The 27,500-nt window shown below is 47.1% G+C and overlaps 1 protein-coding gene across 6 annotated transcripts in view; it reads right to left on the bottom strand.

The window, feature by feature from the left end:
• The window catches only part of Kif13a (kinesin family member 13A), a 185,664-nt gene extending 168,116 nt beyond the window's left edge, over window positions 1-17,548 (bottom strand). For all 6 annotated transcript variants that reach the window (XM_052156717.1, XM_052156720.1, XM_052156718.1 and 3 more), the window contains exons 1-2: window positions 17,416-17,548; window positions 17,060-17,150 (exon numbers count right to left, since the gene is read on the bottom strand). In XM_052156717.1, the coding sequence (XP_052012677.1) occupies window positions 17,060-17,150; window positions 17,416-17,470 (146 nt within the window). In that variant the 5' untranslated portion in view covers window positions 17,471-17,548. The remainder of the gene's footprint in view (window positions 1-17,059; window positions 17,151-17,415) is intronic.
• Between the last annotated feature and the right edge of the window lie 9,952 nt (window positions 17,549-27,500).

Here is a 27,500-nt window from a genome sequence, read left to right as displayed (position 1 = left end):
CACTCAGATGAAGAACCACAGTGACAGAGAGTCGGAGGATCACCCCACCGCAGACCTGTGGTCCCGGGCACAGCATCCGCAGGGCTTACTGTGCTCCATCACAACGCATCTAGAAAAGGCACCTGCTAGGCACGTGCATGCACCAATCACCGGACGAAAAGGGAAGCAGGAGAGATTCTCTCTGCCAGCAGTTCCAGCAGGAGACTCTTCTCTCAGAGAACGGGTTATTGTCTTTTTATTCAAGCAACGGGGCTTGGCCATGTGGCTGAAGGGGTGCCGAGATGTTCAAATAAATGGGTGTGTGGATTTTTAGTGGCTCTACCTATCTGCTCACTATTCCCATGTGACTCTACTGCTGACCTGGGTATAAAGAATTCAGCAAATAAGAGGCTTGGGGGAGGGGTTCCCGTCACTAACCTCCCTGGCCACGGCTACCCACGATCCCACTGGGTAAATCGGAGATTATGGTTTGATTAATTTCATTTTGACAGCCAGTTGTCACAGCAGACAAACCGTGGGAGGCATATACGCTCATTTATTTCCACACCACTGTGGGACCTCCTCTTAGAATCCAGCCACGTGCCGGGCAGTGGTGACGCACGCCTTTAATCCCAGCACTTGGGAGGCAGAGGCAGGTGGATTTCTGAGTTCGAGGCTAGCCTGGTCTACAGAATGAGTTCCAGGGCAGCCAGGGCTATACAGAGAAACCCTGTCTCAAAAAACAAACAAACAGGGGCTGGAGAGATGGCTCAGTGGTTAAGAGCACCGACTGTTCTTTCAAAGGTCCTGAGTTCAAATCCCAGCAACCACATGGTGGCTCACAACCATCCTTAATAAGATCTGATGCCCTCTTCTAGTGTGTCTGTAGACAGCTACAGTGTACTTACATATAATAAATAAGTAAATCTTAAAAAAAAAAACAACATACAAAACAAAACAAAGATTCTGGCCATGCAAACCTTGCTCTGATCAGCGGCAGGACCAGGCACAAGCCAGCCTCACTTCCCAGAGCCCAGTCTCTGGGTGGCAGCTTTGAACCAGACCCGTCTGGAGAGTCAGCTTCATCAAGGCCCAGAGCTCTCAGCCTTAATTCCTCTACCTTCCATGTCCTGCCCTCTGCTTTTCTATCCTGACTCCCCCATCTTGTTTTCGCTTTGCTTCCAAGGTGAGACAGAGAAGCAACCCCTCAGTGAAGGAGCAACCCCTCAGTGAAGGAGCAACCCCTCAGTGAAGGAGCAACCACTCAGCGAGAGAAGGGAAGGGCAAACCGAAGAGCCAGACGTCTGTCCTATCCCTTAGGTTTCTGCCGCTGTGATAAACCCATGAACAGACGCAGCTTGGGTGGGAAAGGTTGACTTCTGTTTACAGCTGACAGTCCTTCATGGAGGGAAGTCAGAGCAAGGACCCGGAGGACGGAGCTGGCGCAGAGGCCACGGAGGGATGCAGCGATTACCTTGCTCCTCACGCTCGCTCAGCTCAGCCTGCTCTCTTAAACCTCCCAGGACCACTTGCCCAAGAGTGGCACCTGCCTCAGTGGACTTGGTCCTCCCACGTCTATCATTAATCAAGAAAATCCTGCCCTCAGACTTGCCCTGGGGGGCCCATCTGAAGGAGATATTTTCTCAGCCGAGGTTCCCTCTTCCCAGACGATCCTAGCTTGTGTCAAGTTAACAAAAACAAAACAAAAAAGAAACAACAATTCAAAAATACTAGCCAGCACACCTGGGCTCCTGGTTTACAAAGCCAGGGAGCTTGAAGGCAGCCAAGATGATGCGTGGCAGAGGGGGCAGGGAGGCCCCACCCATGTGTAAAGCACTCTGCAAACCAAACAGGCTGTGGTGCGCTGAAATGTCCCCTGGGCATCGGCGCCCCCACACCCCGGGCTTCATTCTTTCTGCACACACACTTTCCCTCAAGAACGCTTCTTCCCACAGGTGATGCAGATTCCAGATACAGATTCTTCACTAAATGAATGACTGCCAACTGCCCAGGAGACAGGGAGCGCCCATAAATAAGGAGTTCCCTCTCCACCAAGCACCTCGTGCCCATTCAAGGGGGCCAGGTGCTGGGGATCTTATCAGCCGAGAGGTGGGCTGGGCCTGATGCTGTGAGCTAGAGAGAAGGCAGGTGGCTAAGCCACATCTGGTGGAGGGCCTGCTCCAGGGGGATCCTGCGTCCTTAGCCTCCACAGGCACCAGCACCCACTCTGTATATTCCCATATACATAATTAAAAATAACAAAACAAGTCATTTAAGTTAAAAAAGGCATGAAATGAAAGTTCACCAGAAAACTCAGATAAAACCATAAGATTCTTTACTCATTTGCTTTGAGGCAGGGTCTCACTCTAAAGCCTAAGTTGGCCCTGAACTGGCAGCAACTCCCCTGCCTTAGTTTCCCCAGTGCTAGGATTACAGTAGCAGGCCACACTCTACTTCCCTAAGCCTTTTTTTAAAATTGCTATTTTTAGGTACTAGAGAGGGACTTAAAACTGAAATGAATAAGAGTACCAAACAGGTCAACCATCCTCACGTGTCCTAGGGAAATAAAAACCTGTCAGCACTCGGGGTGGGCGGGGGCTCACACACCTGTCCCACAGCTCTCTCCTGTCTGAATTCCCATTATTCCACTCAGCTCTGGAAACTGAGGCACTGCGAGCCAAGTTAAGGTTTCGTCTGGATTTTCCAGCTCGAGTGTGGTAGACTCAGACCCAGAGAAGCGGCTTGTCTCCCCCCATCCACACTCCTGGACCAGACGGCTGCACATGGGAAGGAGGAGTATGAATCCGATCTAACTTGGCACTGTAAAGTTGCATTTTCTGTATGAATACTTTTTAAAACTACCTTGTGGCTACCAAGGGTCACATCTGTAGATGACAGCCTTGCCACACAATGACAGAAGCTTAGACATGACTCCAGGGTCTAACATGCAACTGTGTCACACGTCACACACACGTTGCACACGCCTGAGGCATACGTCGCATAAAGCTGATTACTTACATTCCAATCTCTGCAGCAACACTGCAGAAGACAAACACGGGGTTTCTCCTCACGGGGTAAACGCTGTGGTTCGGATACAGATTACATAGCTCTAAACTGAAAATCTAAAATCCCACATATTCCAACACACAAAACTTCTTGAGGGCAGGCCGCTATGTCCCACGTAGAAAATTCCACACTGGACCCCAGGAGACAGGTCACGGGCGGGTCACATGTTCACTGAAAAGACTGTATCACTACCTGCAGGCTACGGGTATAAAGTGTAGATGAAACAAATGAATTTAGTGTTTAGACCTGGACCCATGATGCCTTGTCTCGTGTACACAAATACTCCACAGTGTGACATAGTCAGGGCTGACATACTTCTAGTCCCAATCACTTTCAAGAAGGGATGCTCGACCTGTCCAGAGTAGTTTACAATAATTTAAATTTTTAAAAATTTCTGCTCAAGATAACTTCTGCAAATGATGGATTCGCTCACTGTGTCAAATTACACAGAGCTGCTGTTTAGAAAATCCAATGTCAGGCTGCAGAGATGGCTCAGTGTGGAGAGGAATTACCAGGGCTGATGACCATGCTTCAGTCCCTCAGGGGGAAAGAGAGAATGACTCCCTCATATTGTCCTCTATGTGCACGGACACAAACACACAAAAATCAACAAGGAAATGTAAAATTGTAAAATAAAATTCAACATAGATCATACTCCTTGGTCAGTTGTTTTTTTTGTTGTTGTTGTTGTTGTTGATTTGTTGTTGTTTTTTAACCTAGCCTGGCCTCCAACTTCTAGGCTCCAGCAATCCTCCTGTCTCAGCCTCCTGAATAGCTGGGACCACAGACACTCACCACTACATCCTACTGGCCAATGTTTTAAGCCGGCAAAATCCTATAGTCATCTGTGCTCTGGAGTGGCCAGAGGGCCCAATGAATCCAAGGAACTCAAAATTCTTCTGGTCAATAAAGGAACCTTCAGAGACATCGGGGGAATCCAACTGCAGGCCACTGTCCAAGGTGACCTAGACTAATGCTCCCTTCAGTGTCCAGGAAAGGAGAAAAGGAATGTGTCAATTTTTTCAATAAAAGGAGGTGGGCATAGTGACGAACATCTTTAATCCCAGCACTTGGGAGACAGAAGCAGATGATCTCTGAGTTCAAGGCCAGCCTGGTCTAGACTCAGGACTATATAGAGACCCTGTAGTTAAAAAAAAAATTATTTTTAATTCAATGTAAGTAAAATAGCCAATGTTAAGTTCTGAAGTTATCCCTCCCCCGGAACTAAGCTGCCCCTTAGTTAGGGGGGTCTCAGGACAAGTGGCTTTTGGTCCTAATGCTGATTATTTGGAACAATTTAAGAGAAGTTTGGAAAACTCTTATGTCTTATTTCTATTGGTTTGGGTTTTTTGTTGTTGTTGTTCTGTTTTGATTTGTTCTAATTCTAAGGTCTGAAAACTAGGATAGCCGACAGTCAGTCTTGGGGGAGAAAATAATGGGCTAAATAATAACATGGCTAGGGAATATTAAAAAGAAAAATATTGTTTAGGGTAACAGTAGACAAGCAGATCTGGAAAATTCATCTCATGTAGGCCGAGTCAGGGTAGACTGGTAAATACCAACTATCCTGATCATCAGAGCCAGCAACGCTTCGAGGCTCCAGACAACTTTTCAAACAGGCACTACCAAGCTAAAGTTTCTCTCTAGCTTTGAGCGCTGTGTAGCCAAAGTCGGCTTGAACTTCAGAGCCTTGACTTCTGAGGGCTGGGATTACAGACCTTTGTCCTTTCCCTTCCCTAAGCAGGGTGGAGGCTTGGGCTCCCTGTGGCCTTTATGAGTCTGGTCTGTAGGTGCGATGAGCGATACTGCTGTCAGGCTCACGGAAGGCAGCTGTTTGCTAATCTCTTGCTTTTTTTTTTTTTAAGACATGGAATGGGTAGGGAGCTTCAGAGGAAAGCGAAGCTTTGCCCTTTGAAGTTGACTTTTTTCTTGTGCTGCCTCAAAGAGACGCTCCCTAGACTGTACACCCATTACCAGTGACCACAGACATTCACATCCCTCAAGCTGGGAGACTTGAAGGAGAAGCAGGGCGGGTGGCTGGTAAGGGGCTAGGCAGGTGTTCTGGTTTGAATGCTTTTCTGCATAGATTTATCCAGCCGCAGAGCTTCCTGCAGTGTGTTGCAAAAGGTAAAAAGGCCTTTCAAAAGCCTTACATTCTAATGTATAGTTTAATGAAACAGTCCAAAATCGATTGCTCTTCCTACCCGCCCATCTCCCTAGCTCAGCTAGATGGAGAATGGTGAGGGGTTGGCAGCTGAGGGCACAGAGGCAGCTCAGCAGTTGAGAGCGCTCGATAATCGCTCTGTCTGTTTCCCAGGACCTGTGTGGGGCAGGCTCGCAGTCACCTGTCATTCCTGTTCCAAGAGGTCACAGGTTCTCTTCTGGCCCTCTGGGGCAACTACATACACATGGCATGTGCCCACAGACATATGCGCATACACATAAATAAAAACTAAAACCATGAGGGGCCAGAGTGGCTTCAGGTGTAAGGAGCATGCACTCATCTTCCAGAAGATCCAAGTTTGGTTTTCCAAGGCCTACTTCAGGCAGCTCACAGCTCCAGTGGGGAGCTTCTGATACTTCTGACTTTCTCAGGTATGAAAACACATGGACGTACCCACACAGACTTGCACATACATCTAATTAAAATAATACAAGTAGGTATTGTAGAATAAAATTAAAAATTAGAAGACACACCCAGGCTTTGTAAGACACTGTCCAAAAAGTATTTATAGCAGAATAGAGGCACAAGCACACACACACACACACACACACACACACACACACACCCTGTGTTTGTCCCATAGCAGAAGGCAGTAAATAACAGGGGGGATCACTCCTGATTTCTGGCTGAGATCAAGTATACAAATAGGAGGATTAGCTACAGTTTGGTAGGGCTGTAATGAAACCCTCAGAAAAACACAAGCCGGAGTCAGCAGAAAGCATGGATTGCTCTTACAGGGTCTGAGTTTCATTACCAGCACCCGGTCCACGGGCTCACAACCGCCCATCCCTCCAGATCCAGAGGATCTGGTGCCCTCTTCAGGCCTCTTCAGGTACCTGCATAGACCCACCACACATGTACATATAATTAAACAGAAAACAACTCATTCTTCTTTACAAAGAAAGAAAAGAAAGAAAGAAAGAAGGAAGGAAGGAAGGAAGGAAGGAAGGAAGGAAGGAAGGAAGGAAAGAAAGAAAGAAAGAAAGAAAGAAAGAAAGAAAGAAAGAAAGAAAGAAAGAAAGAAAGAAAGAAAGAAAGAAAGAAAGGAGGAAAGAAGGAAAGAAAGGAAGGAAGGAAGAAAGAAAAAGAAAAGAAAGAAAGAAAGAAAGAAAAGAAAAGAAAAAAGAAAAGAAAAGAAAAGAAAAGAAAAAAGAAAAGAAAAGAAAAGAGAAAAGAATAGACTTCAGAAAGAGAAAAAAGCTGGGTGTGGTGGTCTAAATGTTTAATCCTAGCACTTAGAGTGCAGAAACAGACAGATTTCTGTGAGTTCAAGGCCAGTGTGGTATATATAGTAAGTATCAGATTAGCCAGGATGACAAAATAAGACCTTGGGGGAGAGGGGCTTCAGAGCAAGTTAGCTTTTATGGTAACAGCTCTGAGAATGTTAATTAGTCCAGTCTATATAGTTTCATGCCTTACTGCACAAAACAGTCACACACACACACACACACAAGATGATATCTAATTGGAAGGTTCAAATCAAATAGTTTTCATAATGTCCTGTAGGCACACAGGAAAGGCACCTTCCTAGCTGCAGAAGGAGACAGAGTGTCTGTAAGCACCCCAAGCCCCAGCAGGCTGGTTGATAAGAACCTGTGTCTGGAGCTGGTGGCTGTCTTATTTCACTTGACACCTTCAAGCTACTGCAGATCAACGGAGCCTCCCCCCAATGGCCTCCCCGGCCTCCCTAAGACTCCTGACACTCTGACAAGGTGTGACTTAAAAGGCAGCCCATTTCAGCTGGTTCATCCACTGCCTACTTTGTCTGACTCGGTTCCGAATTTAAGGACTGTATGTGGGTAAATTTGAATGTTAGAACTTGGAAAACAAGAGCAAAAACAACCTTACAGATGCTCTAATCCAGACTTTAGTTGTACCAACAAAGAAACTTAGAGGCAAAGGTGGCCCATTGGTGGCTATCTCAAAGTGGTCCACCAGTCATTAGCTCAAAGTAGTTCATCAGTGGTTAATTCAAAGTGGTCTATCAGTGGCTAGCTCAAAGTGGTCCATCGGTGACTAGCTCAGAGATACAGGTCATAGCAGCAGCAGTACTAGGCAGCACGCAGAATCCTCACTTCACCACAATGCCATCTGACCACTGGCTGCCCCGTCCTGGTAACACCAGAGAAGACCTGAAGCAGGGCACTGGGGCCCAGGAGTCTGAGCCTGGAAAAAGAACCTGTGTCTCCTCACATGTCAGCATCCAGCAAGTTCTCAGCACCTAGGAGACTGACTCCTTCTCCCTTCTTCTCCTCAACTCCAGGACAGACAGACACTGAGGGTTTTCATCAGACACACCTGGCTGGAGAGCCCGCCCTCGGATTGTAAGACTAGGATTCAAGTTTGGCTTGTTCTGTTTTCCTGAGCTAACAGTCTGTAGCAGCGGCTACCCAGGGGAAGCAAGTGGCAAGCTTATGAGTTAGAGAAGTGCAATCTAAGCAGGCATTTTTAATTAAAGATAGTCGTTGATGCTGTTAACGCTCCTGGACATTGAACCAGCTGAGTCTTGGGATGACTACACCCCAGACACTAGCACAGAGGAAGACTATATCCACTCTGCCCCTTCCAAATTCCTGACCTACAGAATCCATGGATGTAACAGTGTAGCTGTCTCAACCTGCCAGAAAGAGGTTTGTTAACCACTCACTCTCTCTCACTGTGCTGGTTAGTACTGTGCCGGCTGGACGCACACTCACTCTCTCTCACTGTGCTGGTTAATACTGTGCCGGCTGGATGCACACTCACTCTCTCTCACTGTGCTGGTTAGTACTGTGCCGGCTGGACGCACACTCACTCTCACTGTGCTGGTTAGTACTGTGCCAGCTGGACACACACTAGAGTCATCTGAGAGGAAGGAAGTCAACTGAGAAAAAGTTTCCATACGATCAAGCTGTAGGCAAGCCTGTAGGGCACTTTAATTATTGATTGACTGACTGACTGATTGATTGACTGATTGATTGATATGGGAGGGCTCAGCTCATTGTGAGTAGGCTACCCCTGGGCTGGTGGACCTGGGTTGTACAAGAACAGGCTGAGTAGGTCATGGGGAGCAAGCCAGTCCATGACTTCTGCATCACCCCCCCACCTCCCCCCTCCCCCCCCCCCCTGCCTCCAGGTTCCTGCACTGACTATCTTAGATCAGAGTCCCCTGGGAACTGGTCAGAGATGCAGATCTGCGGACTGGTTCAGAACATGTCAGTGTAATTTAATGTATGTTCAAGTTTTCAGGTTAGCCCGAAAGGAGATTTGGCAGACACTAGCTCCAAAGAGCATCAACTTTTAGCTTCATTATCACAAAAGAGAATAGCGTGTGGTATACCATATCTAAGATGGTATTTGTGTTAGCAAGCTGGGAGGAAATCCTCGTCTGTGTGCGTGTGTGCATTCCACATCAGTGGAAGAGGTCAAAGAGGCCAGAATTGCACATCAGCTCCCCTGGAACTGGCGTTACCGCCAGCTCTGGGCTGTCCTGCTGAAGCTAGAAACCAAACCCAGGTCTTCTGCAAGAGCCGCAAGTACTCTTAACCCAAGCCGTCTCTCCAGCCCCTGTGCCTTTCAGTTATGTGAAGGACTCTAAGAAGATACTGTTAGCTTTTATTTATATGATCATTAAGAGAAACATCAGTGAGCTCTAAAAATACAGAAATGGCTAAAAAGAGTGAAATTCAGCAGACTATTTAATATTAAATTTAAAACTCTGAAGGGCACACAGCACGGCAAAGTACAAACGAAAGAAAACCCTATCGCAAACCTGTAACTGAAAATCTTCACATTACACAGGTCAAGGTAAAGGTGGAAAGGCTGGCCTGTGACAACTGTCACTTTTCATCTCTCCTATTATGCTTCTTATAGAGCAAAAGATATTTGAGTGCTGAGGCCATTCTGTAGGAATAGACGAGTTTGCTGTAATATGAGAAACCTTGGTGAGGATAGTTTGGAGAGTATTTCCTCTTTATCAATGACTTTGAACAACCAGTCTCAGGGTAACATGATATCATTCCTGGTTTCAGTCAAACGAAGGGTCTGGGACAGCAGTCTCAGATCCCTGAACCTAGATGTTACTGGAGTAAGTTGGCCACTAAAAGGCTAATAATACTTGCAAGAGGGGAGTTGGTAAGAAGGAGTCAGGTTTATTGAAGAGCTAGTGCTCTTGAGAAGGGGGCCTCCGTGCATCTTGGGGACCTGGGGAACAGACAGGAAGGGCTTGTGTAGGGAGAGAAAGGAGAAGTGAGGCAGGAAGGCTGCACATTGCACTTGTGGCGATTTAGGAAGTGCTACTTGACTACTGAAGTAAGCGGCTAGGAGGAGGCCTTTGAAACCAGAGCCCAGCCCCTAGTGCCTGCCACATTCCTGCCCTTAGGAACTCTGCCAAGCCTTCCTCGCCACATGGACTGAGACCTTCGGAAACCGTTACACAACATAAACATTTTCTGACTGAGGTTGTCCCTGCCGGGTATTTTGTTCATAGCAACTACACAAAAGTGGTTAATACAAGTGATTGGACCAGAGGACTCTCCGGTTCTTTGGCCCGCATCAGCCTGGGTTGACCACTGCTCAAAGGCCAGTATTTTGGGAGACTTAGGTTTGCTCGAAGGAATGGGGTTTATTTCAGGCCTGGCAATCCTGCTGGGTTCTGTGAATCTGAAGAAAGAGTTAACTGTTAACTGTTAACATTATGACCGTTTAGGTGGGGCCTCTGTTTGGAACCTACAATTGATGGTGGTAGGCCAAAGAGGGCAGAGGATTAGGGAGTTCGGACAACTTCCAAGAAGGGCAAAGGGAGTGACTCTCTCAAGACTCAAGAGAAAGACCAGTGTGGAGTGTGGAGTGTCGACACAGACCTCCCCACTTCCTTGGGAATCTTAAATTGACAAATACAACACCTGAAATGTTTTCCAAATGAAATTTTAGGGAAGGATAAGAAAACCCGACTCTGTATTGTAAACAAGCCGCTATCTTGTTGCTGGGTGGTGATGCCATTGAAAGCAATTACAAAGAGGAATTTCTTTTCATGTTTTTCAAGCGTAAATTTCCCCGAAATGTTTTATATTGTGACCTTCTTTTAAAACCCTGTTGATGGATCTCATAGGTCAAACCCACTTGTTTTTTTATTTAAAATTATTTTTTTAGTTTATATTTTGGGGAAGGTTCTTGTGTAATCCCAGCTGTGTAGGGGAAGATGGTCTTAAGCTCCTAACCCTCCTGTCTCTACCCCAGAGGCCTGGGGTTACAGGCGTGCACCACCACTCCTGGCTGAATCAACTCTTGGTCGTTGAAAACTGTTGGCATACGAACTTGGCTTCTCTGCCATCAATCCAGGTTAATCTCTCACGCTCTGAGGTCACAATGCGATCTGAGTGTTTCTGTGTGCCTGGTGATCTCTCAGCTATTCCGTTTCCTCTGCAGAGAATGTTCTGGAAACGCTTTTAAATCCTGAACACATAAACACCACCTCTGCTCTGGCCCCCAGGAAGATCCTGGGGGAAAGACAGCATTGTATACTTTTGAGAAACTTTGAAGTCTCTGGGACGCCTACTGTTAGAGTTAACTTTTTTTCTGTACGTTTTCCTTAAGACATGAGGACATAGCACATATAATCTTTCCTGCCAGTTGAAAACAATCCTCCAAGTTTTCCATTTATCTCTCAAATTGCCAGAAGCCGCTAACTGGTGGAACAACACACTAGCCAGCCCAGGTGGTATCAGTCTCATGATCTTATGGATTTTTTAACAGCCCAGTAGCCACATGCCTCACAATTTCTTAATGAATTTTTTGCCACAGAAATAAAAAAAAAAAAAAAACATGATTAAAAGGGGTGCCCTTCCCTAGCATTGTGTCCTAAACACAACTAATGACCGTCACAATGGGAGTGATGCACAGGCATCCGTAGCCACTGCCATGCCCAGTTCCAGCCTTTACCTGTGTTTCTCTTATTTCCACTTTTCCCGTTGTGCTGTAAGTAGAAAGGGAATCTAGATAAAACTTTTAATAACAGACAGTCACACCAGCAGAGAGAATTTACAAATGCTTCCTGAGTGCAGGAATGAAGACACTAAGGACTGAAGACAAAGGCAAGCACATCCTTTTATTTATATTTATAAATTTATATATATTCATAAAATATATATTTTATTTATGAACCCCCAGCCCACACAGGTAAGGCTGCACATCACAGACATAAGGGAGCAAAACAAGCACAAAAGTGCACTGGGGTGGGAGGGGAGGGGGTGATGCACATGAGATGACGACAGACTAATTAGCATCCTCAGACAGAAATAAATTCCATAACAAATAATCAAGGTGCTATTTTAAAAAAAAAAATAGCCCCAAAAATGTTATCTTGGAAATTATGTAATTGCAGAAAAGAAAAAAAAAATGAGCCTGTTTTGGAAGACAAGTGGAAGAATTTCCCAGAAGGCAGTGCGGTACCCTCAGAACTCTGAAGGCAGGAGGGGCCTGAGTTCAAGGCTAACTCAGTGCCAGGGTGAGTTCCGAGCCAGCCTGGGCAATACAGCAAGAGCATCTCAAAAACAAAACAAACCAAGAGAGTACGGGAATGGTCCAGGAGAAGCAGGGTAAACGGTAAAAAATAAAAACCAGAGCCTTATAATCTTAATAAACCCATGTTTTGTTTCCAAATTAGATGTTTGTGACTTTTACTTGTGATGTTTACTGGTGAGTTGTGGGGGAAAGCTGAGAAAGTCCCAACCACCATATTTAAATGAACTAGAAGAAATAAAATGGCCATTGCCTGTCAAGGGTGTACGTATATGAGCCCTTAGAATACATGATACACTCAGATTCAAAACAGAAATTCTAGTCTGAAGTGTGGGCTTACCGACAACAGAACTGGGCAGGGAGCCGGACTGGGGATCAACCCCACCTTGTGGCTTCACAAACACTAAGCAAGCGCTCTACCGCCAATCCCTCGCCAATCCCTCGCCAATCCCTCACCACCGTTCAGGTTATGTTTGAGGCAGAGTCTCAAGTTAGACCAGGCTGGCAAGGGAACTCACTCTGGAATCCAGGACAGCCTCAAAGGCACCCTCGGCCTCCTGGATGCTGGGATCACAGTTTCGAACGACCACACCCAGTCCCTCCCCCAAATAATCTTTAAATCTCTTATACCAGGGAATTGCTTTTAGTCTTCTTTTAAAACACGAGATTTCAATGAACCTTTATTTTAAAACAAATTGGAAATGTTGACAGCTGATGAAAATATCCCATTGTACTGCTCCTTCCAACCCCAATATCATCCGAGAAGAATATGCCCTCCTGCGGCTAGCAAAACCTAAATGTTATCTTACAGTCAGGTAACCACCTCAGTAATAAAGCCAGACAGTGAGGGAGGGAGTAGCTCAAAACTGACCAGAGCCCAGGTCCTCACAATGATTTTGTAACGTGGGAGGCCCCTGACTCGTAGGGATCTGTCTTACTAATTTTGTATGACTGTCAGTAATACTTAAATTTTCTTGAGCAGAGAAACCATTCTGGAAACATCCATCGTATGATATGTGAACTGGAAAATACACTGCAGTTCCTACGCGACCTCCCTTCCTATGTTTACCACGGTCCATTGTGTGTGCAGTATGAAAAAAACAGGTAGAAAATGAGCAGCTTCAGTGACTCCTTACTAAGAGCCTGTCTTCTACCCAGTTTGCCTTGTTGTTGCTGTTGTTGTTTCTTGAGACAGCTCTGGCTATCCTGGAACTTGCTCTGTAGACTAGGCTAGCCTTAAACTGGAAGAGATTGTCCTGCCTCTGCCTCCCAAGTGCTTGGATGCTACCATGCCCAGTCGTTTTTTTGTTGCTGTTGTTGTTTTTTGTTTTTGACAGAATCTCACTATATAAATTAGGCTAGCCACAAGCTCTCAACAATTTCCTACTTTCCAAGGTCTGGGATTACAGGCCCAGTTATACCCCTTTTCTTCCTTGGCTGGAAATAGATACGAACTTCATTATGATGCTTAATTTCCAATTTACTGACAAAATTATAACAATATCTCCTAAGATATATAAGTTTATTGCATTATTTGACTAATACGTAAGAATCAGATCTATACCCCCAAGGACCTGTATCTTTAAAAACCAGTCTTTTCCATCCAAGGTAGATGTTAAGAAAACAACTGTGTCTTCCTATATTGATATTAAAAGATATCAAAAGTCATTTAAATATCTATAAGCACGATGCATGGTTCTGTGTGTGTGTGCAGATATGTTCCTATACTTTCAGAAGAATGAGTCATAAATAAACGGGAAAAGAGACAGACATGGTGGCACAGGCCTGCACTCCAGCACTTGGAAGACAAAGGCAAGAGGGTCGAGGGTTCAAGGACAGCCGCTACTACTTAGCATCTTCAAGGCCAGCGTGAGCTATAGGAGACTTTGTCTCACAAAAAGCAAATGAGTGAAATGAAATAAGGAAGGAGAGAGAACAGGAAGCAGTGGATGCTGCCGGCAGGGGTGAGAAGACCACTCTGCGTGGTATACTGTGCGACACACTCCACGCATGCGCATAAGCAGGCAGACAGGATTCCCATTCAATCTGCACCCAAGGAAAACTGCTGTGTCAGCACGCCCCACTCCTCACCCCACATTCCGCCACAGAGAACTCCCCGGAAGCGATCTGTGGCAGGAAAGTTCCCACTTCCCTTAATGAGGGACTTTGACCTCACCTTGCAAAGTGAACCTATATAGGAGCAGCCCGACGCCAGCTGCCTCCGCACCTGCACCCTGGGTGGCAACTACGGCTCCTCACGCTCTAGTCCTACAGCAGCTGCTATATGCCAGGGGCCTTGGGCACGAGAGGAATCAGTACAGGGTACCTGCCTTCAGGGAGTGCACGGCCTCCAGCAGGACAAATACTACAGTGGGCACAAAGGCAGGGCAGACACCTCTGCTGTTACCACAGCGCATTTAAACTATTTTTCCTCTTTCTTCCCGCAACTCTCCAAGGTGAGGGCCTCTGGCATAAGTGCTGATCTGCAGCTGTCTTGGGTCCCCTTGGGTCAAGCCTGGCACCAGCAGGAATTTTGTGTGCGCCTAATAGCAATGCTATGGCATTACAAGAAACAAATTGTGTAGGCCTTAGCATTGTAGACTGACAAATGGTAAGTGGATCTGCTAGTAACCTGGACCTATGCAGTGTTCCAATGCTGGAATTTCAGCATCAAGACGAACATTCTTAGTCTGGGAAGTCCTCTGATCTTTCGGTCTTCACTAACGCAGTCCCAGAAAGGAAGGTATGAAAGAGAAGCCTGTTTCTTTTCCTAGAAATTGAGGGATTTATTCTCCTTTGTTCTTACTGGTAACACTGAAGACTTTGACCCAGTAACTCTGAGCTTCTATGAACGTGTGGGCAATCTTTTGCAACCTCAGGAAAAAAAAAAATGCTACTTCTCAATCTGACAAGTTGCCAGTGCTTATTTAAGGACCTCTCACTTTTCAGACCTAAGGATTCCCAGAGGATTTCATTACAGTCTTAGTATTCTATCCACTCACCCCTGCCCTGCTCTGAGCTCTATCAAAAACACAGAGGACACAAATGAATTGCAAATATACCACAAAGCACAGTTGTGATCACCACGCCACAGCCCAAGGGAGGAATTGTCTCTATTTTTAAATGCGCTGTTACTTTAAGGGGAAGTTCCTTTGAGAAATATGAAACCAAGCTGCAGGGTGGACATCAAAATGTACTTGGTGTCTTTATCCTGGTAGAGACGGTCAATCTAACCTGAATGGAACACCCTTGTGAAACAGAACTGCCAGTGAGTACAGGGGCAGACCCAGAGAGGGCCCATCAACCACACAAAGAGTTGGATCTGTCACCCCAGAACAAGAGAATACCCCACAGTTCAACTCGATTCTTCCAGCCCCAGTTAGGGGTCCACCCGAGTCAGCATGCCAGTGGAGAAATGTCCAGGTCACACTCCACAAATCCTCACTTAAAATGACCTAACACAGTGGCCCTAAGAACGACCAAGTGATATTTTAGCATTTACCGCCAACTATCCAGAGTTATCGATTTTCTTCAGATCCCACAAAACTAAGGCTTTTCCTATACACAAAGGGCAAGGCTTTCTTCATTCAACGGCAGGTGACAGTGCCATCCCCTAGGGTTTAAGAGTGGCAGGGAGAGCCAATACCATGGTTGGGAGCACAATCATCCCCAGGAGTTCAGAATGAATGAATGAGTGGATGAATGAGTGAACAGACACATTTACCCACTCACATACATACACACAAACAAACACATACAAGTCTAAAAGTATTAAAAAAAAAATTAGGGGAGCGAGATAAGCAATACCAAGCCAGGGAAATTGAAGTCTTGGCTTCCTAAAAGAACCTAAAACAGTCTACCTGACCCCAGGCTGCCTTAAGAGGCAGCCTTCTGAAATAGTATGACAAGATCCAGTTTTGAAAGACAAGTCAACTAGCAATATGGCATAGGCATCTACTTAATCTGTAGTTTATTCAACAAATTTACTTACACCCACCATAAAATATACCATCTACACTGCTATCCATCTGCCTAAAAGATACTGTAAAATATTTTAACGTGTCCAAAAATACATCCACTACTGTATGTAAAGATACAGACACATCTTTAAAATAACTTAGCCATTAAGTTTCTGTAAGAATCTGCTATAGTGATTATACGCCGCTACAAGAATCTGCTAGGAAATGCAGGATGTTTGTTAAGTCAATCGAACACACTGGGCTCAATACAAAATGGAAAGAATCGCCATTCTTGTCCCTCATACCAATCTTACCCCCAAATTTAGCAAGGCTGGGCTGTCATGGAGTTCGATTATAGAAGGAAGCAGCTGCCTGGGTTAGCAATAAAGTAACAAATTCTACTTCACAATTTGTCTTCAGGGAAACTCGAAGGAGCAAAACCCACCCATTATGAGGCTCATCAATCAACAGGTGACTTTCAAAGACAAACTTACACTCGTTTCCAAGCCAAAACTGAGTCTCCGTTTTCTTTTCTATTTTTATAAGCTCCTAATGCCATACCAAATGAATCCCAACCAATTTCTTCTCAGGGACTTACCATAAAAATGCCAAATATTCACATTATTTTGGGGGCATTTTCTCATACCATTGTATGGAACACAGTAGAATTAATAAGGATCCTACAGTTACGACTTTTCAAATGCAAATGCATTGCTGTCTAGAAAATGCAGTCCCCTCTAACATCCCCCATCCCAGTGTCTAAACAGCTCCGGATCAAGACTCATTTGTTTCCCTGAAAATTAAAATTCCCGCATTACTTTCAGACACCATCTCAACTCACCACCTCCAACAACCTAAAGATTTTAAATGACCCAGCCTTGTACTAAGGCGTTTGCTTCATAGGCTCCCAGCCCCCATTTCCTATACAACACCCCTAAGCAGTTCTGCGAAAGGGGTCAAACAACGTTAAAAATCGCGGGAGCAGGACTCCCATCAACAGGGCCTTGGGTTAGTCATTTGCACGCTTCAGACATCAGCTTTCCTATGTGCAAGATGTGGCCTGGGCTACACATCTCCAGAGCTCCATCAGGTTCCTTCACGTTCTAGGAGCCTGGAAAACTGAGTGCTGGTCGGGGTTCCCTGCTTGGGAGACATCGCTCTGGATGAGAGGGGACAAGAAGTGATGGGCACAGAGAGGGGAAGGGAGCCTGCACTTGCAACCGCTTCCCATATGAGCGTGGGACAAACTTGAAGCCACCCTTGCTAACAATGGGAGAGCGCACTCGGGTTTTCCGGGCTCAAACTTGGCAGAAGCCGGCGGGGTGGGATTTACCTTTCTCCCTGCTTGGTATTGGAAGGAGGAGGGTGCAGGACTGTCTGGTTCCCTTCCATCTCCACCACGCACTTGGTGTTCAGTTCCAGCTCTGAAAGCACAGGGGCAGGGCGATGTTGCAAAGTGGAGCATCCGCGGCCGCAGCCGGCGCGCGTGGCTCGGTCCCGGCAAGCAGGGAGACGGCGCCCCGGGCACATAGTGGCCGCGGCCAGAGCCTGGGCGCCGCCTCCACCCGGGGCCACGCCGGGCCACTCCGGTGTCCCCGATCCCCGGCCGCCCTGCAGTTTGCAAAGTTGCCCCCCTCCCCGCCCTCGGCCGGAGCAGAAATGCAAAAGGAGCTGGGGAAAGCGGCTCACCTCTTCGGTTCATGGGCCGGACCCGGACGGCAACTTTTACCTTCGTATCCGACATGTTGGCGGCGCGCTGCTCCGCCCGACGCGGCCCCTTCAAGCGCCGCGCCGCCGCCGCCGCAGCCGCAGCCGCGCGCCCCCCGAGCGCGGCCGCCGCCGCTCCGCCGAGAGCTCCGAGACGCAGCGCCTAGGCGCGCGGGCCATCCCGGGGGAGCGCGACGCGGGGCACGGCCGGGCCCGGGGAGGGGCGGGAGCGGGGCGGGGCGCGGCGGCGGGAGGAGGCCGCGGGCCCAGGCGCCGCTCTAGCCGCTCGGGCCGGGCCGTGAGCGCAGCACCGCGGCCCCTCGCGGCCGCCGGGGGGCCGGGCAGCGTCGCCATCTTCCGCTCCGGGGGGCCGCGCCCGGGCTGTAAGGCAGCTGCAGACCGGGAAGGGGCGCTTTACAAAGGCGAGTGGCTCCGGCCTCCGGGCATCCGGAGACCCGGGAAGGGGCGCCCTGCAGAGGCGTTCGGGCTCCCGGCTGCTGGGCCTGGAGAAGGAACCCCTTGCTTTCCCTGCTCCAGAGCCTGCGGGGACCTCACAGACACCTCCTGGAGCTCGAGTCACCTTCAGGGGCCGCTGTCACCCTCACGGCCAGGGCCCTGGGGCGGTCTGAGGGGTTTTAGAAGTGGGTGCCGGGTGCGCAGGCCTAATCCGCGCCATCCTTCCGCCTCCACCGAAATCCACGGCGCACCGCCCCTTGGCGCCCCACACCGAGCTTTGCAGCGGTATTTTAAGCTCTTTGTGGGGAGCCGAGGCTAGACATGACTTTGAAATGGACCACCAAAACCGTGTGTTTGTAAATACGGCGCTCATTTTCCTTCCCTTGCGCCCTCGTTGGGAGGGGTCTAGGGCCGGGAGGGTTCATTAACTCTTACGTAAGAATGGAACAGCAGTGCGATCCGCGCCTCTGCCAAAGCCAGACCTCCCTGCCGGGGCGGAACTGGGGGAAGCAGATCTGCTCTGTTTGGTTCAACAAGTGCTTGAGGGCGGCGCTTACTTCGTGCCAGGCGTTTTGAAACGTGCTCAAGTTCTAACAGTTTGGATCCGGGGAAATCTCGCTATAGCGTGAAGGTCCAAATTCACTCATTCATGAACTGCTTTATGGGGAGTTTTATGGCGTGCTTAATGCGTGCGGTGCTGTAGAGACCACACAAGCAGGACCGACTTCGTTGGCTCCGGTCTCCAGAAGCCACACTGAGGGCAGAGAGATACTTATTATGGTAAACCACGTGTGGCAGGTGGTCTAAATATGAGGGATTCAGTCTGTCACCAACTGGTGCCTGCGATGCGACTGACTTGCACATGCGGTCTACCGCTGTACCACTGAGTCACACCTCCAGCTCCCAGGAAGCCTAACTTTAAGCAGTGCTTCCGCTGTCTTAGTCTCCCTCACCTCTGATTTAGGTGATTAAGGAACTCAGGTCACCTTGGAGGGTCATACTGCAATCTGCCTCCTGGGTTCAGTTACTAGTCCTCCATTCAGCTCTGCAACTCACTCTCTCTCTCTCTCTCTCTCTCTCTCTCTCTCTCACACACACACACACACACACACACACACACACACACACACACACGACAGTTTTGTAGGCTCTTGGCTAGAGGCCCTGAGCTATTTCTTTAACAGGATTCACAAGCCCCTGAGGCTCGATTCTCACCTTTGGATTACTGAGACATTCTCTTCACTAAATTTCCTAGCTTTACTTCCTATACTCTTTCCTGTATCCAGCTGCCAGGAAATTAAAATTCTATTCTTTGATTATGTACATTCTTGTATTTTTTTTTTTTATTCCTCTGGCTGGCCCTATTGAGTATTACCTCTTATTCTCAAAAATTGTCTGCTTTTCCAGAGCTATTTAGTTAGCAAGATGCCTTCCCTATGCTAAATTGTTGTTCTGGCACATTCCAACAGTTGCAATTTTAGAATGTTGAGTATCTTTAAAAAGATACATCCAGGGCTGGAGAGATGGCTCAGCGGTTAAAAGCAATGGCCGCTGCTCTTGCAGAGGACCCAGGCTTAATTACCTGCACCCACATGTTGTGGTGTCTTACTGAACCAGTTTACAATCATCTGTAACTCCTGTTCCTGAAGATTCTATACCTTCTTCAGGCCTCTGAACATGATGATCACACATGATGCTCAGAGAGGCAAAAATTGCTTTACACATAAAATAAAAATAAAATCATATATATATATATATACATATATATATATATATATGGGGGGTTAAGGACATTTGCCATTCTTTCAGGAAAACCAGCACCCAGCTGTTCTCAACAATCTGTAATTCCAATTTTTATGGGATCCTATGCCCTCTCTGCCTCCTCAGGCTCACAGACATACATACATGCAACATACATTGTGTAAACACCCATATGCATAAAATAAAAAATTTTATTTTTATGTTTTGGTTTTTTGAGACAGGGTTTCTCTGTATATCCCTGGCTGTCCTGGAACTCACTCTGTAGACCAGGCTGGCCTCGAACTCAGAAATCCACCTGCTGGGATCCCAGGCGTGCATCACCACTACCCGGCTAAAATAAATCTTTAAAATATACATTGAAGTCCTGTTCCCCCGAGAGTCTGTGGATGTGACTTCATTTGAAATAATGTCTTTGCAGAAATAAGATGCAGTCATACTGGGTTAGAATTCGTTCTAAACCCAATGACTGGTGCCACTGTGAGAGAGAGGAGGGGGGGTACACACACACATGCAGGACGGAAGCCACGGAGAGAGAAGACCAGACTACACAGATGTGGCCAGAGGCAGAGGACTGCAGGAGCTACCAGAAGCTAGGAAGAGGCAAGGAGGAATTCTCCCCTAGGTTCTTCAGGAGAAATATGGATTTGCTAGCACCTTGAATTTGGAAGTCTGGCCCCTAGGTCTGGGAAACAAATATATTTCTATTTGTTTTATACCACAGTGTTTATAGTACTATACTGTGACAATCTTAAAAACAAGGGTGAGAAGCCATACTTGGTAGTACACACCTATAATCCTAGAACTCAATGCTGGGAATTGAACCCAGGACTTTAAGCCTATTAGCCACATCATCAAAGCCTCTAGTGCTTGAGAACTTGTCTGTGTTCTGAATGAAGTTAGTGATGATTTGGAGTTTCAAACCAGGCACTGACATGAGGGGGAGCGTCTCTTTAGGTAATTCATTTGCAGTCTTCTCTCCGTTGAGAGGACTCTTGTAGGCTTCCAGATGAGAAACCACAATGGCCTGAAGAAACTGGTTGCAAATGGAGCAGAAGAATCAGAGGTGGGGCACTCTGTGGAGATGAAAGTGGATTGAGCAAGCCACAGGATGTGAGGCGTGAGGAAAGAAAAGGAATGCACCGTTAGGAAAGACCCCAAGTGGATAAGGAGAGGCTGTAAGGTGAGAGGGGTGTGGCTTGAGTGTTGCTGGTTAAACAGTTCCACTGTGAATGGCCCTTCCTGCTTTCCAGCCTTCTTGGGCCTGAAAAGCCTCATCTACTCTTTAGCCCTTCTAAGAGTTTACTAAATACCTGCTTTTCAGAGCCAGTTTATCTTCACTTATTAAGAAGTTGTCTGGGGGCCTGAGAGGTAGCTCAGTGGTTAAGAACACATACTGCTCTTACAGATGACCTAGGTTTGATTTCTAACACCCACACGGTGACTCACAGACATCAGTAAGTCCAGTTCCAGGGGATTTGATAGTCTCTTCTGAACTCTGCAGGAATCGGGCATGTGTGTTGTACACCTATCTATATACATGCAGACAAAATACTTAAAATAAAATTTAAAAATCTAGTGTGTGTGTGTGTGTGTGTAATGCCAAGCCTGAAAACCTAGGTACAATCATGGTGGAATGAGGAAATTGATTCCTCTATCACATATGCACACACACACACACAGAAATAAACATAATAAAATTAATTATGATTTTTAAGAGTATCATTGTATCCTTCAAAACCTTCTCACTTCTTCCATACCCCTCCTCTCTAAAGTCGCCCTGAGTCTTCCACTTGAATCTCCAGTTTCAAGCACACCTTCAGGTGACTCATTTGAAAGCTCAGTCCTCAGAGAAGGCCTCTGTGAGGAACCATGTTTGTCCCACCAGGTGAGTCGCTCTGCTCTGCCACACAGTCCCCTCACCATAGACTCAGAATCAATGAATCCAGCAAACTTCTCACACCGTAAGTCCTCCTTACTGGTTGTTTAGCTCATATTCTGTCCACAGTGGCCAAAAGCTAGCCACACAGCAGGCTGTGTCCCAAGGGTAAGCATTTGAGGGACGGCTCCCTCATCTTTTCTAGCCCGACTGCAGAGATATTCTGCCGCCATCACAGGGCCACCTAGATTCAAGCAGAGGACCAAAGCTCCTTATCTCCATGTGGACATGTGCAAAGTTGTACTTGAAGAAGGACACATACTCGTTACAACCAGCTGGTTCTTCTTCTTGTTTTGTTTTTGGAAAACATCATGTCACATGACCCTTCCACTGTCCCAGCCATTATACCTGGACAGCTCACTACCAGAAAGAAAGGCTTCAGAAGGAGTGTCTTTGCCTCACTCACTAAAACAGAGCCTGAAACATCGTAATCTTCGAGCGGCTCATGAGTAACAGGTGGGGAATCTGGACTCCCACCACACATAAAGTATAAGATTCCATTCTGAGAACTGCATCCTCCCTCCCCACGCCCTACCCCTCAGCTCCTTGTACAGCTGTGCCTGTGCTGTGTGACACACACACCCGCCCCCCCACCTGCTCAGTACAGTAACTCCTGCCTCATACTGAGCCTGTCAGACTCTTCCTTCTGGGGATCTGGCCTGAAATTCCAGGGGTGGTGAGGGAGGGTGGAGTGCGTGCATGCAGAGTGTCAGGTATGAATTCGGAATCCTCCCTTTCTGGGCCAGCCAATCTGGAGGAACTCTTCTGAGCCCTGGTTCCCTCATTTGAAACAGTAAGATAGAGAGATGGTGATAGTATATCCAGATAGAGAGATCAACATGTGAAACTATCTCCTCCATAGGGCTGTGGGGATAAGATGTGCTGAGGCCTGTGAAGTTCTCATCGCCAACTATGGAGAGCTGCTCCCTCCTGAAAGTCACCCTGAGGGCCACGGAGTAGCCGGATAGTCATTCTCTTTGGCAGGCCACAAAAACTGCCCTGAAAGAGGGCTATGGAACAGTTACCCAGGGACATTTAGAGAAAAGAGGGCTCTCTGGACTTTTGCAAACCTTGCAGCCTTCAAATCCAGATGTCGTGTTGGTTATTTTAATGTCAGTGTGGTTGGATTAAGGCACACCTTGTGCATGAGGAGGTGTACTTTTGGGTGTGTCCGTGAGGGCATAATCCTCCAAAGAGGATTAACTTAATTGCAAGCTGTGCCATCCCAAGGTCTGCGGGGCCCAGAGTGGATGCAACAGGGAAACAGAGAAGGCCGAACTGCACCGGCACTCACCATTTCCTGCTTCCCGAGTGCTGACACACATGACCCGACTTTCCTGCTCCTGGGCCTTCCATGCCACTGTGGACTGTATCTCCTCAAACCGTGAGCCAAAATAAACCTGCGCCCTGCCCCCGCCCCCCAAGCTGTATCTCTCAGCTATTTGATGCCAGCGATAAGAAAAGTAGCTGACAGAGGCCCCACCAAGGATGAGCTGTGTCCCTGCCTCTGGGTTCTTATGGTGAGGGTGGAGTTAACATGGGGAGGTAGGTTGAGACAGAGGAGACGTGGGATGCTCAGGGGACAGCCAGCATTTGCGTGTCGAGTGTCTGTAAATCCCACAAACTAGTGCAGACCCTACCTATCTGCCTTTTGTTGAGTTCTTCTTCACCAAACCCCTCTCAGGGAGTGGATAGGCAGCGTTGGACACATCCATGACAAAGATGCAGGGGCGTGGAAGGTACCAAGATCAGGAAGGGTAAGAATTCACGGAGAGGTCTTGTAGTTCAGGCTTACACTCCAGCTTGGCCACCTGAAAACTGTGTGACCTTATTTAAGTCCTTACCCCATATCTCCCTCCATTTCCTGAACTCCAAAATGGCGTTGGTTACGGTGCTTATGTTACTGAAACACACCCACCTAGAGAGGTAGCTGGTGTGTGGTATTGTCAGAATTGCTATAATATTTATCATCACCATCCCCACCACCACCACCACCATCATCACCACCATCACCACTACTATCACCACCATCATTATCATCGTCACCACCTTTATCATCACGTCCACTATAATTTTTAAGATTTTTTTATCTTATTCCAAATGTGTGTCTTCCCTGCATGGATATAAGCAACTGTATGCATGCAGTGCTACAGAGGCCAGAAAAGTTACAAATGCAGGTGTTGGGAATAAAACCCCAGTCCTCTGCAAGAGGCATATGTGTTCTTAACAGGTGAGGATGCATCGCTCCGGCCGCAACAGGGACTACTATTCATTGATCCAGGATTCCTTTCTTCAGTGAGCCTGGATTACTCACAGTCGATGAGTCATTTCCCATATTGCTCAAGTTCCCACGGAATACCACGTTATGACCTCAAAACCAACTCCGAACCGGTTATGTTTCCCCCCATACCTAGGGCCCCTCAGCACAGCCAAGCACCCACTGGAGGCCACAGACATACCTCTTGCCCGGCTACAATGGGCTCTTTGAGTGTCTTTGATTGTAAGGTGTGTGTCCCCATCTCCCACCCCCAAAAGTCTTCAGAGACAGCGGGAAGCACATATGAAAGCAGTTATCTGCCTTAGAAGGCCACAGAGTCTGTCTGGGTGGATCTCCACCAGAGAACCCATAACTCTCTAATTTGGTTTGTTGTTTTTCTTTTTCTATCCCTGCTTAGTTAACTGAAATAATCAGCACAAAAACAAGGAAGGTTTTAGGGCAGTGGTTCTCAGCCCGTGGGGCTCAATCCTTTAGGGGGTCCAATGACCCTTTCCCAGGGGTCACCTAAGACCATCAGGAAACACAGATATTTACGTTATGATTCCTAACAGTAGCAAAGCTAACAGTTATGAAGTAGCAACAAAAATCATTTTATGGCTGGGGGGGGGGGGGGGGCGGGGCATGGGTCACCATGACATGAGGAACTAGATTAAAGGGTCATAGCTTTAGGAAGGTTGGGAACCACTGCTCTGGGGGTAGGCAGATAATAGCTTATCCTGGAGTCAGTCTGAGGAAACGAAGCCTGGAATAAAATGGTAACTTGAGATCACAAGCTGCCGTGCAGAAGAGAGGTGGTCGTCTCCACAAAGAAGCTCTAGATTGGGGGAGAGGCTATGAGACAGATAGTGATTGCTCCCCACGGCACACGTTGGCCCAGACATTCTCCAAAACTACTTCTGCATATCCTAACGTCCACCACCACTAACCGTTGCCATGTATGCCAGCTGGCCAGAAAGTTCTAGCTGGCATAGCTCTCTGTTCGAAACTAGAAAGCCGTGGTTTCTGAAGACAGACGACGGCAGGCATCCAGGAACTCTACCTCACCTGATATCCGCGAGACTAAGTTCAAAAGCCATTTCAATCGGTAGTAGGCTGACAGGATGGCCTAAAAACTCCTAATGGTTTGAATCATCAGAGAATCAAAAGGTAATTCCAGGGCAAGCGAATACTTCCTAAGAGGCTTTCTATAAATCTAGCTTAAGCAAATGTATCTGTCAGTCCGGGCTGAGTTCTCCATGGTGACCAGCAACTATGCAAAGCTCAGTACCTCCTCCCCACGAACATCCATCGCCGAAGGGTCCGGCTCAGCTTGCGTGCCTTGTGTTTTGAGGCCTAGGCTGACAGACCAGCCCTTAGCTGAGACAGAGCTAGCTCTGAGCAGAAGAAAAGGGAAACGCCACCCAACAGCTCTCCACACCGTGCAGACAATGCACACGGAAGACATTAGCACTTTCCTTTCCTTTTTAAAATTGTCCGCTATTAATTTTCCTCTGAACTTTATTCAACAAATGTTCAGGAATAGGCGAAGAGATCACTGAGGACTTGAAGCTGACAGGGCAGTACCGTGTGTTTACCTCTGTTGTGCTAATGTGGGCATCAGTGTGCATGGGGAAGACAGTGGTATCAGGAAGTTGAGGTTCAACAGTTTTCATGACCTCATCAAGAGGCCCAAATCTCAAGGAACAGCCTTTGGAGCTATGGAAACAGAAATTCTTCCTTTTTCCCTCAGACAGATTTCCCCAGGACTGGAATACCCTGATTATGAAGTTGCCCATTCCAGTAGATTGGTATTTAGGAATAACTTGACAAAGGTACCCTGTCACATTGATGGTAGACCACTGTGCAAGGGGACAGGTGGGCTTAGTTCTTGAAAGTGGGTTCATGGAATGCTTTGGAACTCACCAAAGGAAAACCAAAGTGAGGGGCTGGAGAGATGGCTCAGCAGTTAAGAGCACTGACTGGTCTTCAAGAGGTCCTGAGTTCAATTCCCAGCAGCCACATGGTGGCTCACAACCATCTGTAATGGGATCCGATGCCCTCTTCTGGTGTATCTCAAGACAGCTACAGTGTACTCTTATACATGAAATAAATAAATCTTAAAAGAAAAAGAAAGAAAGAAAGAAAGAAAGAAAGAAAGAAAGAAAGAAAGAAAGAAAGAAAGAAAGAAAGAAAGAAAGAAAGAAAGAAAGAAAGGAAGGAAGGAAGGAAGAAAGAAAGAAAACCAAAGTGAGAAGAAAAAGACCCTAACCAAACAGTCCTTTCTGGCAGGATTTATTCTGACCTGAAGACTATGGTTACTAGCCAGGCACAGTGGTAGATGGCTCTAATTATACTGGGAAGGATCAAGAGCCAGAGGCTGTCTTGGATTCTGTAGTGAGACTCTGGAGAGAGAGGTAGGCAGAGGGAAGAGGACCCAACCAAAGTGGTAGAGAAACTAAGAATGAAGATAAAATGCTGTGGGGATCCCCTTAGTATTAAGAGCTTAAAGGGAGATGAAGATACTGTAAACATCAAAAGGATTACAATTGATGACATAACCAAAACTAGCTAAGCCATGGATGCATTCCAATGAGCAGGTGGCCAAGCATTTATCCAGTTCTGTTGTAGCTACTGAGCTTGGCACGAACGTGTATGCCCTTAATGCGTGCATCACTGAGAGGTTATGTCTTCTCATGTACTGGTGATGCCTCTAAAACCCCCAGAGTGACAATTTGACTATTTCCTTGGCAAATGCTGTGTATTTCCTATCCAAATATAACTGCTTTCCACGGGACGAAGAACTGACACATTGGTACTGGGGCCATCATCAGCCACAGATACAACACCTCCCACACAGTGCTTCAGACCCTATGTTTGCCCTCCCCAACCCCAGACGATGTCACTTCCTCTTCCAGGACCTGAGGGATCTCCAGTTTGAACCGTGATACCTCTAGGAAGTAGAAAGCTATGATCGTAATTACTGGCATAAAAAGCTTGACAATTCTCACACGCTCTGAGCACCCCCTCACAGACTTCTGTTTTGCTATCTTGCACATTTGTATGTAATGTCACACACATTTTTTCCTTCTTGATGGCTTCAGGAATTAATGAAAAGTTCTCAAAGCCCCACAGAGCAGAGGTTAAAAATAAGTTCCTATTCATTCTTCATCCTGATGTTCTAGAAACACTCCCAATGGTCCGAAAGTTCCCTGGCATCCCATGAAATGAAAAGGTGGACTCGGGTAGTGGTGGCGCACGCCTTTAATCCCAGCACTCTGGGAAGCTGAGGCAGGTGGATTTCTGAGTTCGAGGTTAGCCTGGTTTACAGAGTGAGTTCCAGGACAGCCAGGGCTACACAGAGAAACCCTGTCTCTGAAAAGAAAGAAAGAAAGAAAGAAAGAAAGAAAGAAAGGAAGGAAGGAAGGAAGGAAGGAAGGAAGGAAGGAAGGAAGGAAGGAAGGAAGGAGGGAAGGAAGGAGGGAAGGAAGGAGGGAAGGAAAGAAGGAGGAAAGGGCAGCTGCCTAGAGCCCAGAAAGCATTTGAATAAATGAATGAAGGAATTAATGCCATTGCTCCATTCTTACCCACCTCAGTGAGCACTCCTGGAAGGACTCACCTCTCACAGCATAGGGGATCTACTAAGGGTCACACTGGGAG

The sequence above is a fragment of the Apodemus sylvaticus genome, chromosome 14 (assembly GCF_947179515.1).
Source record: "Apodemus sylvaticus chromosome 14, mApoSyl1.1, whole genome shotgun sequence".
Classification (NCBI taxonomy): domain Eukaryota; kingdom Metazoa; phylum Chordata; class Mammalia; order Rodentia; family Muridae; genus Apodemus; species Apodemus sylvaticus.
This window is presented reverse-complemented; position numbering and strand designations above follow the sequence as displayed.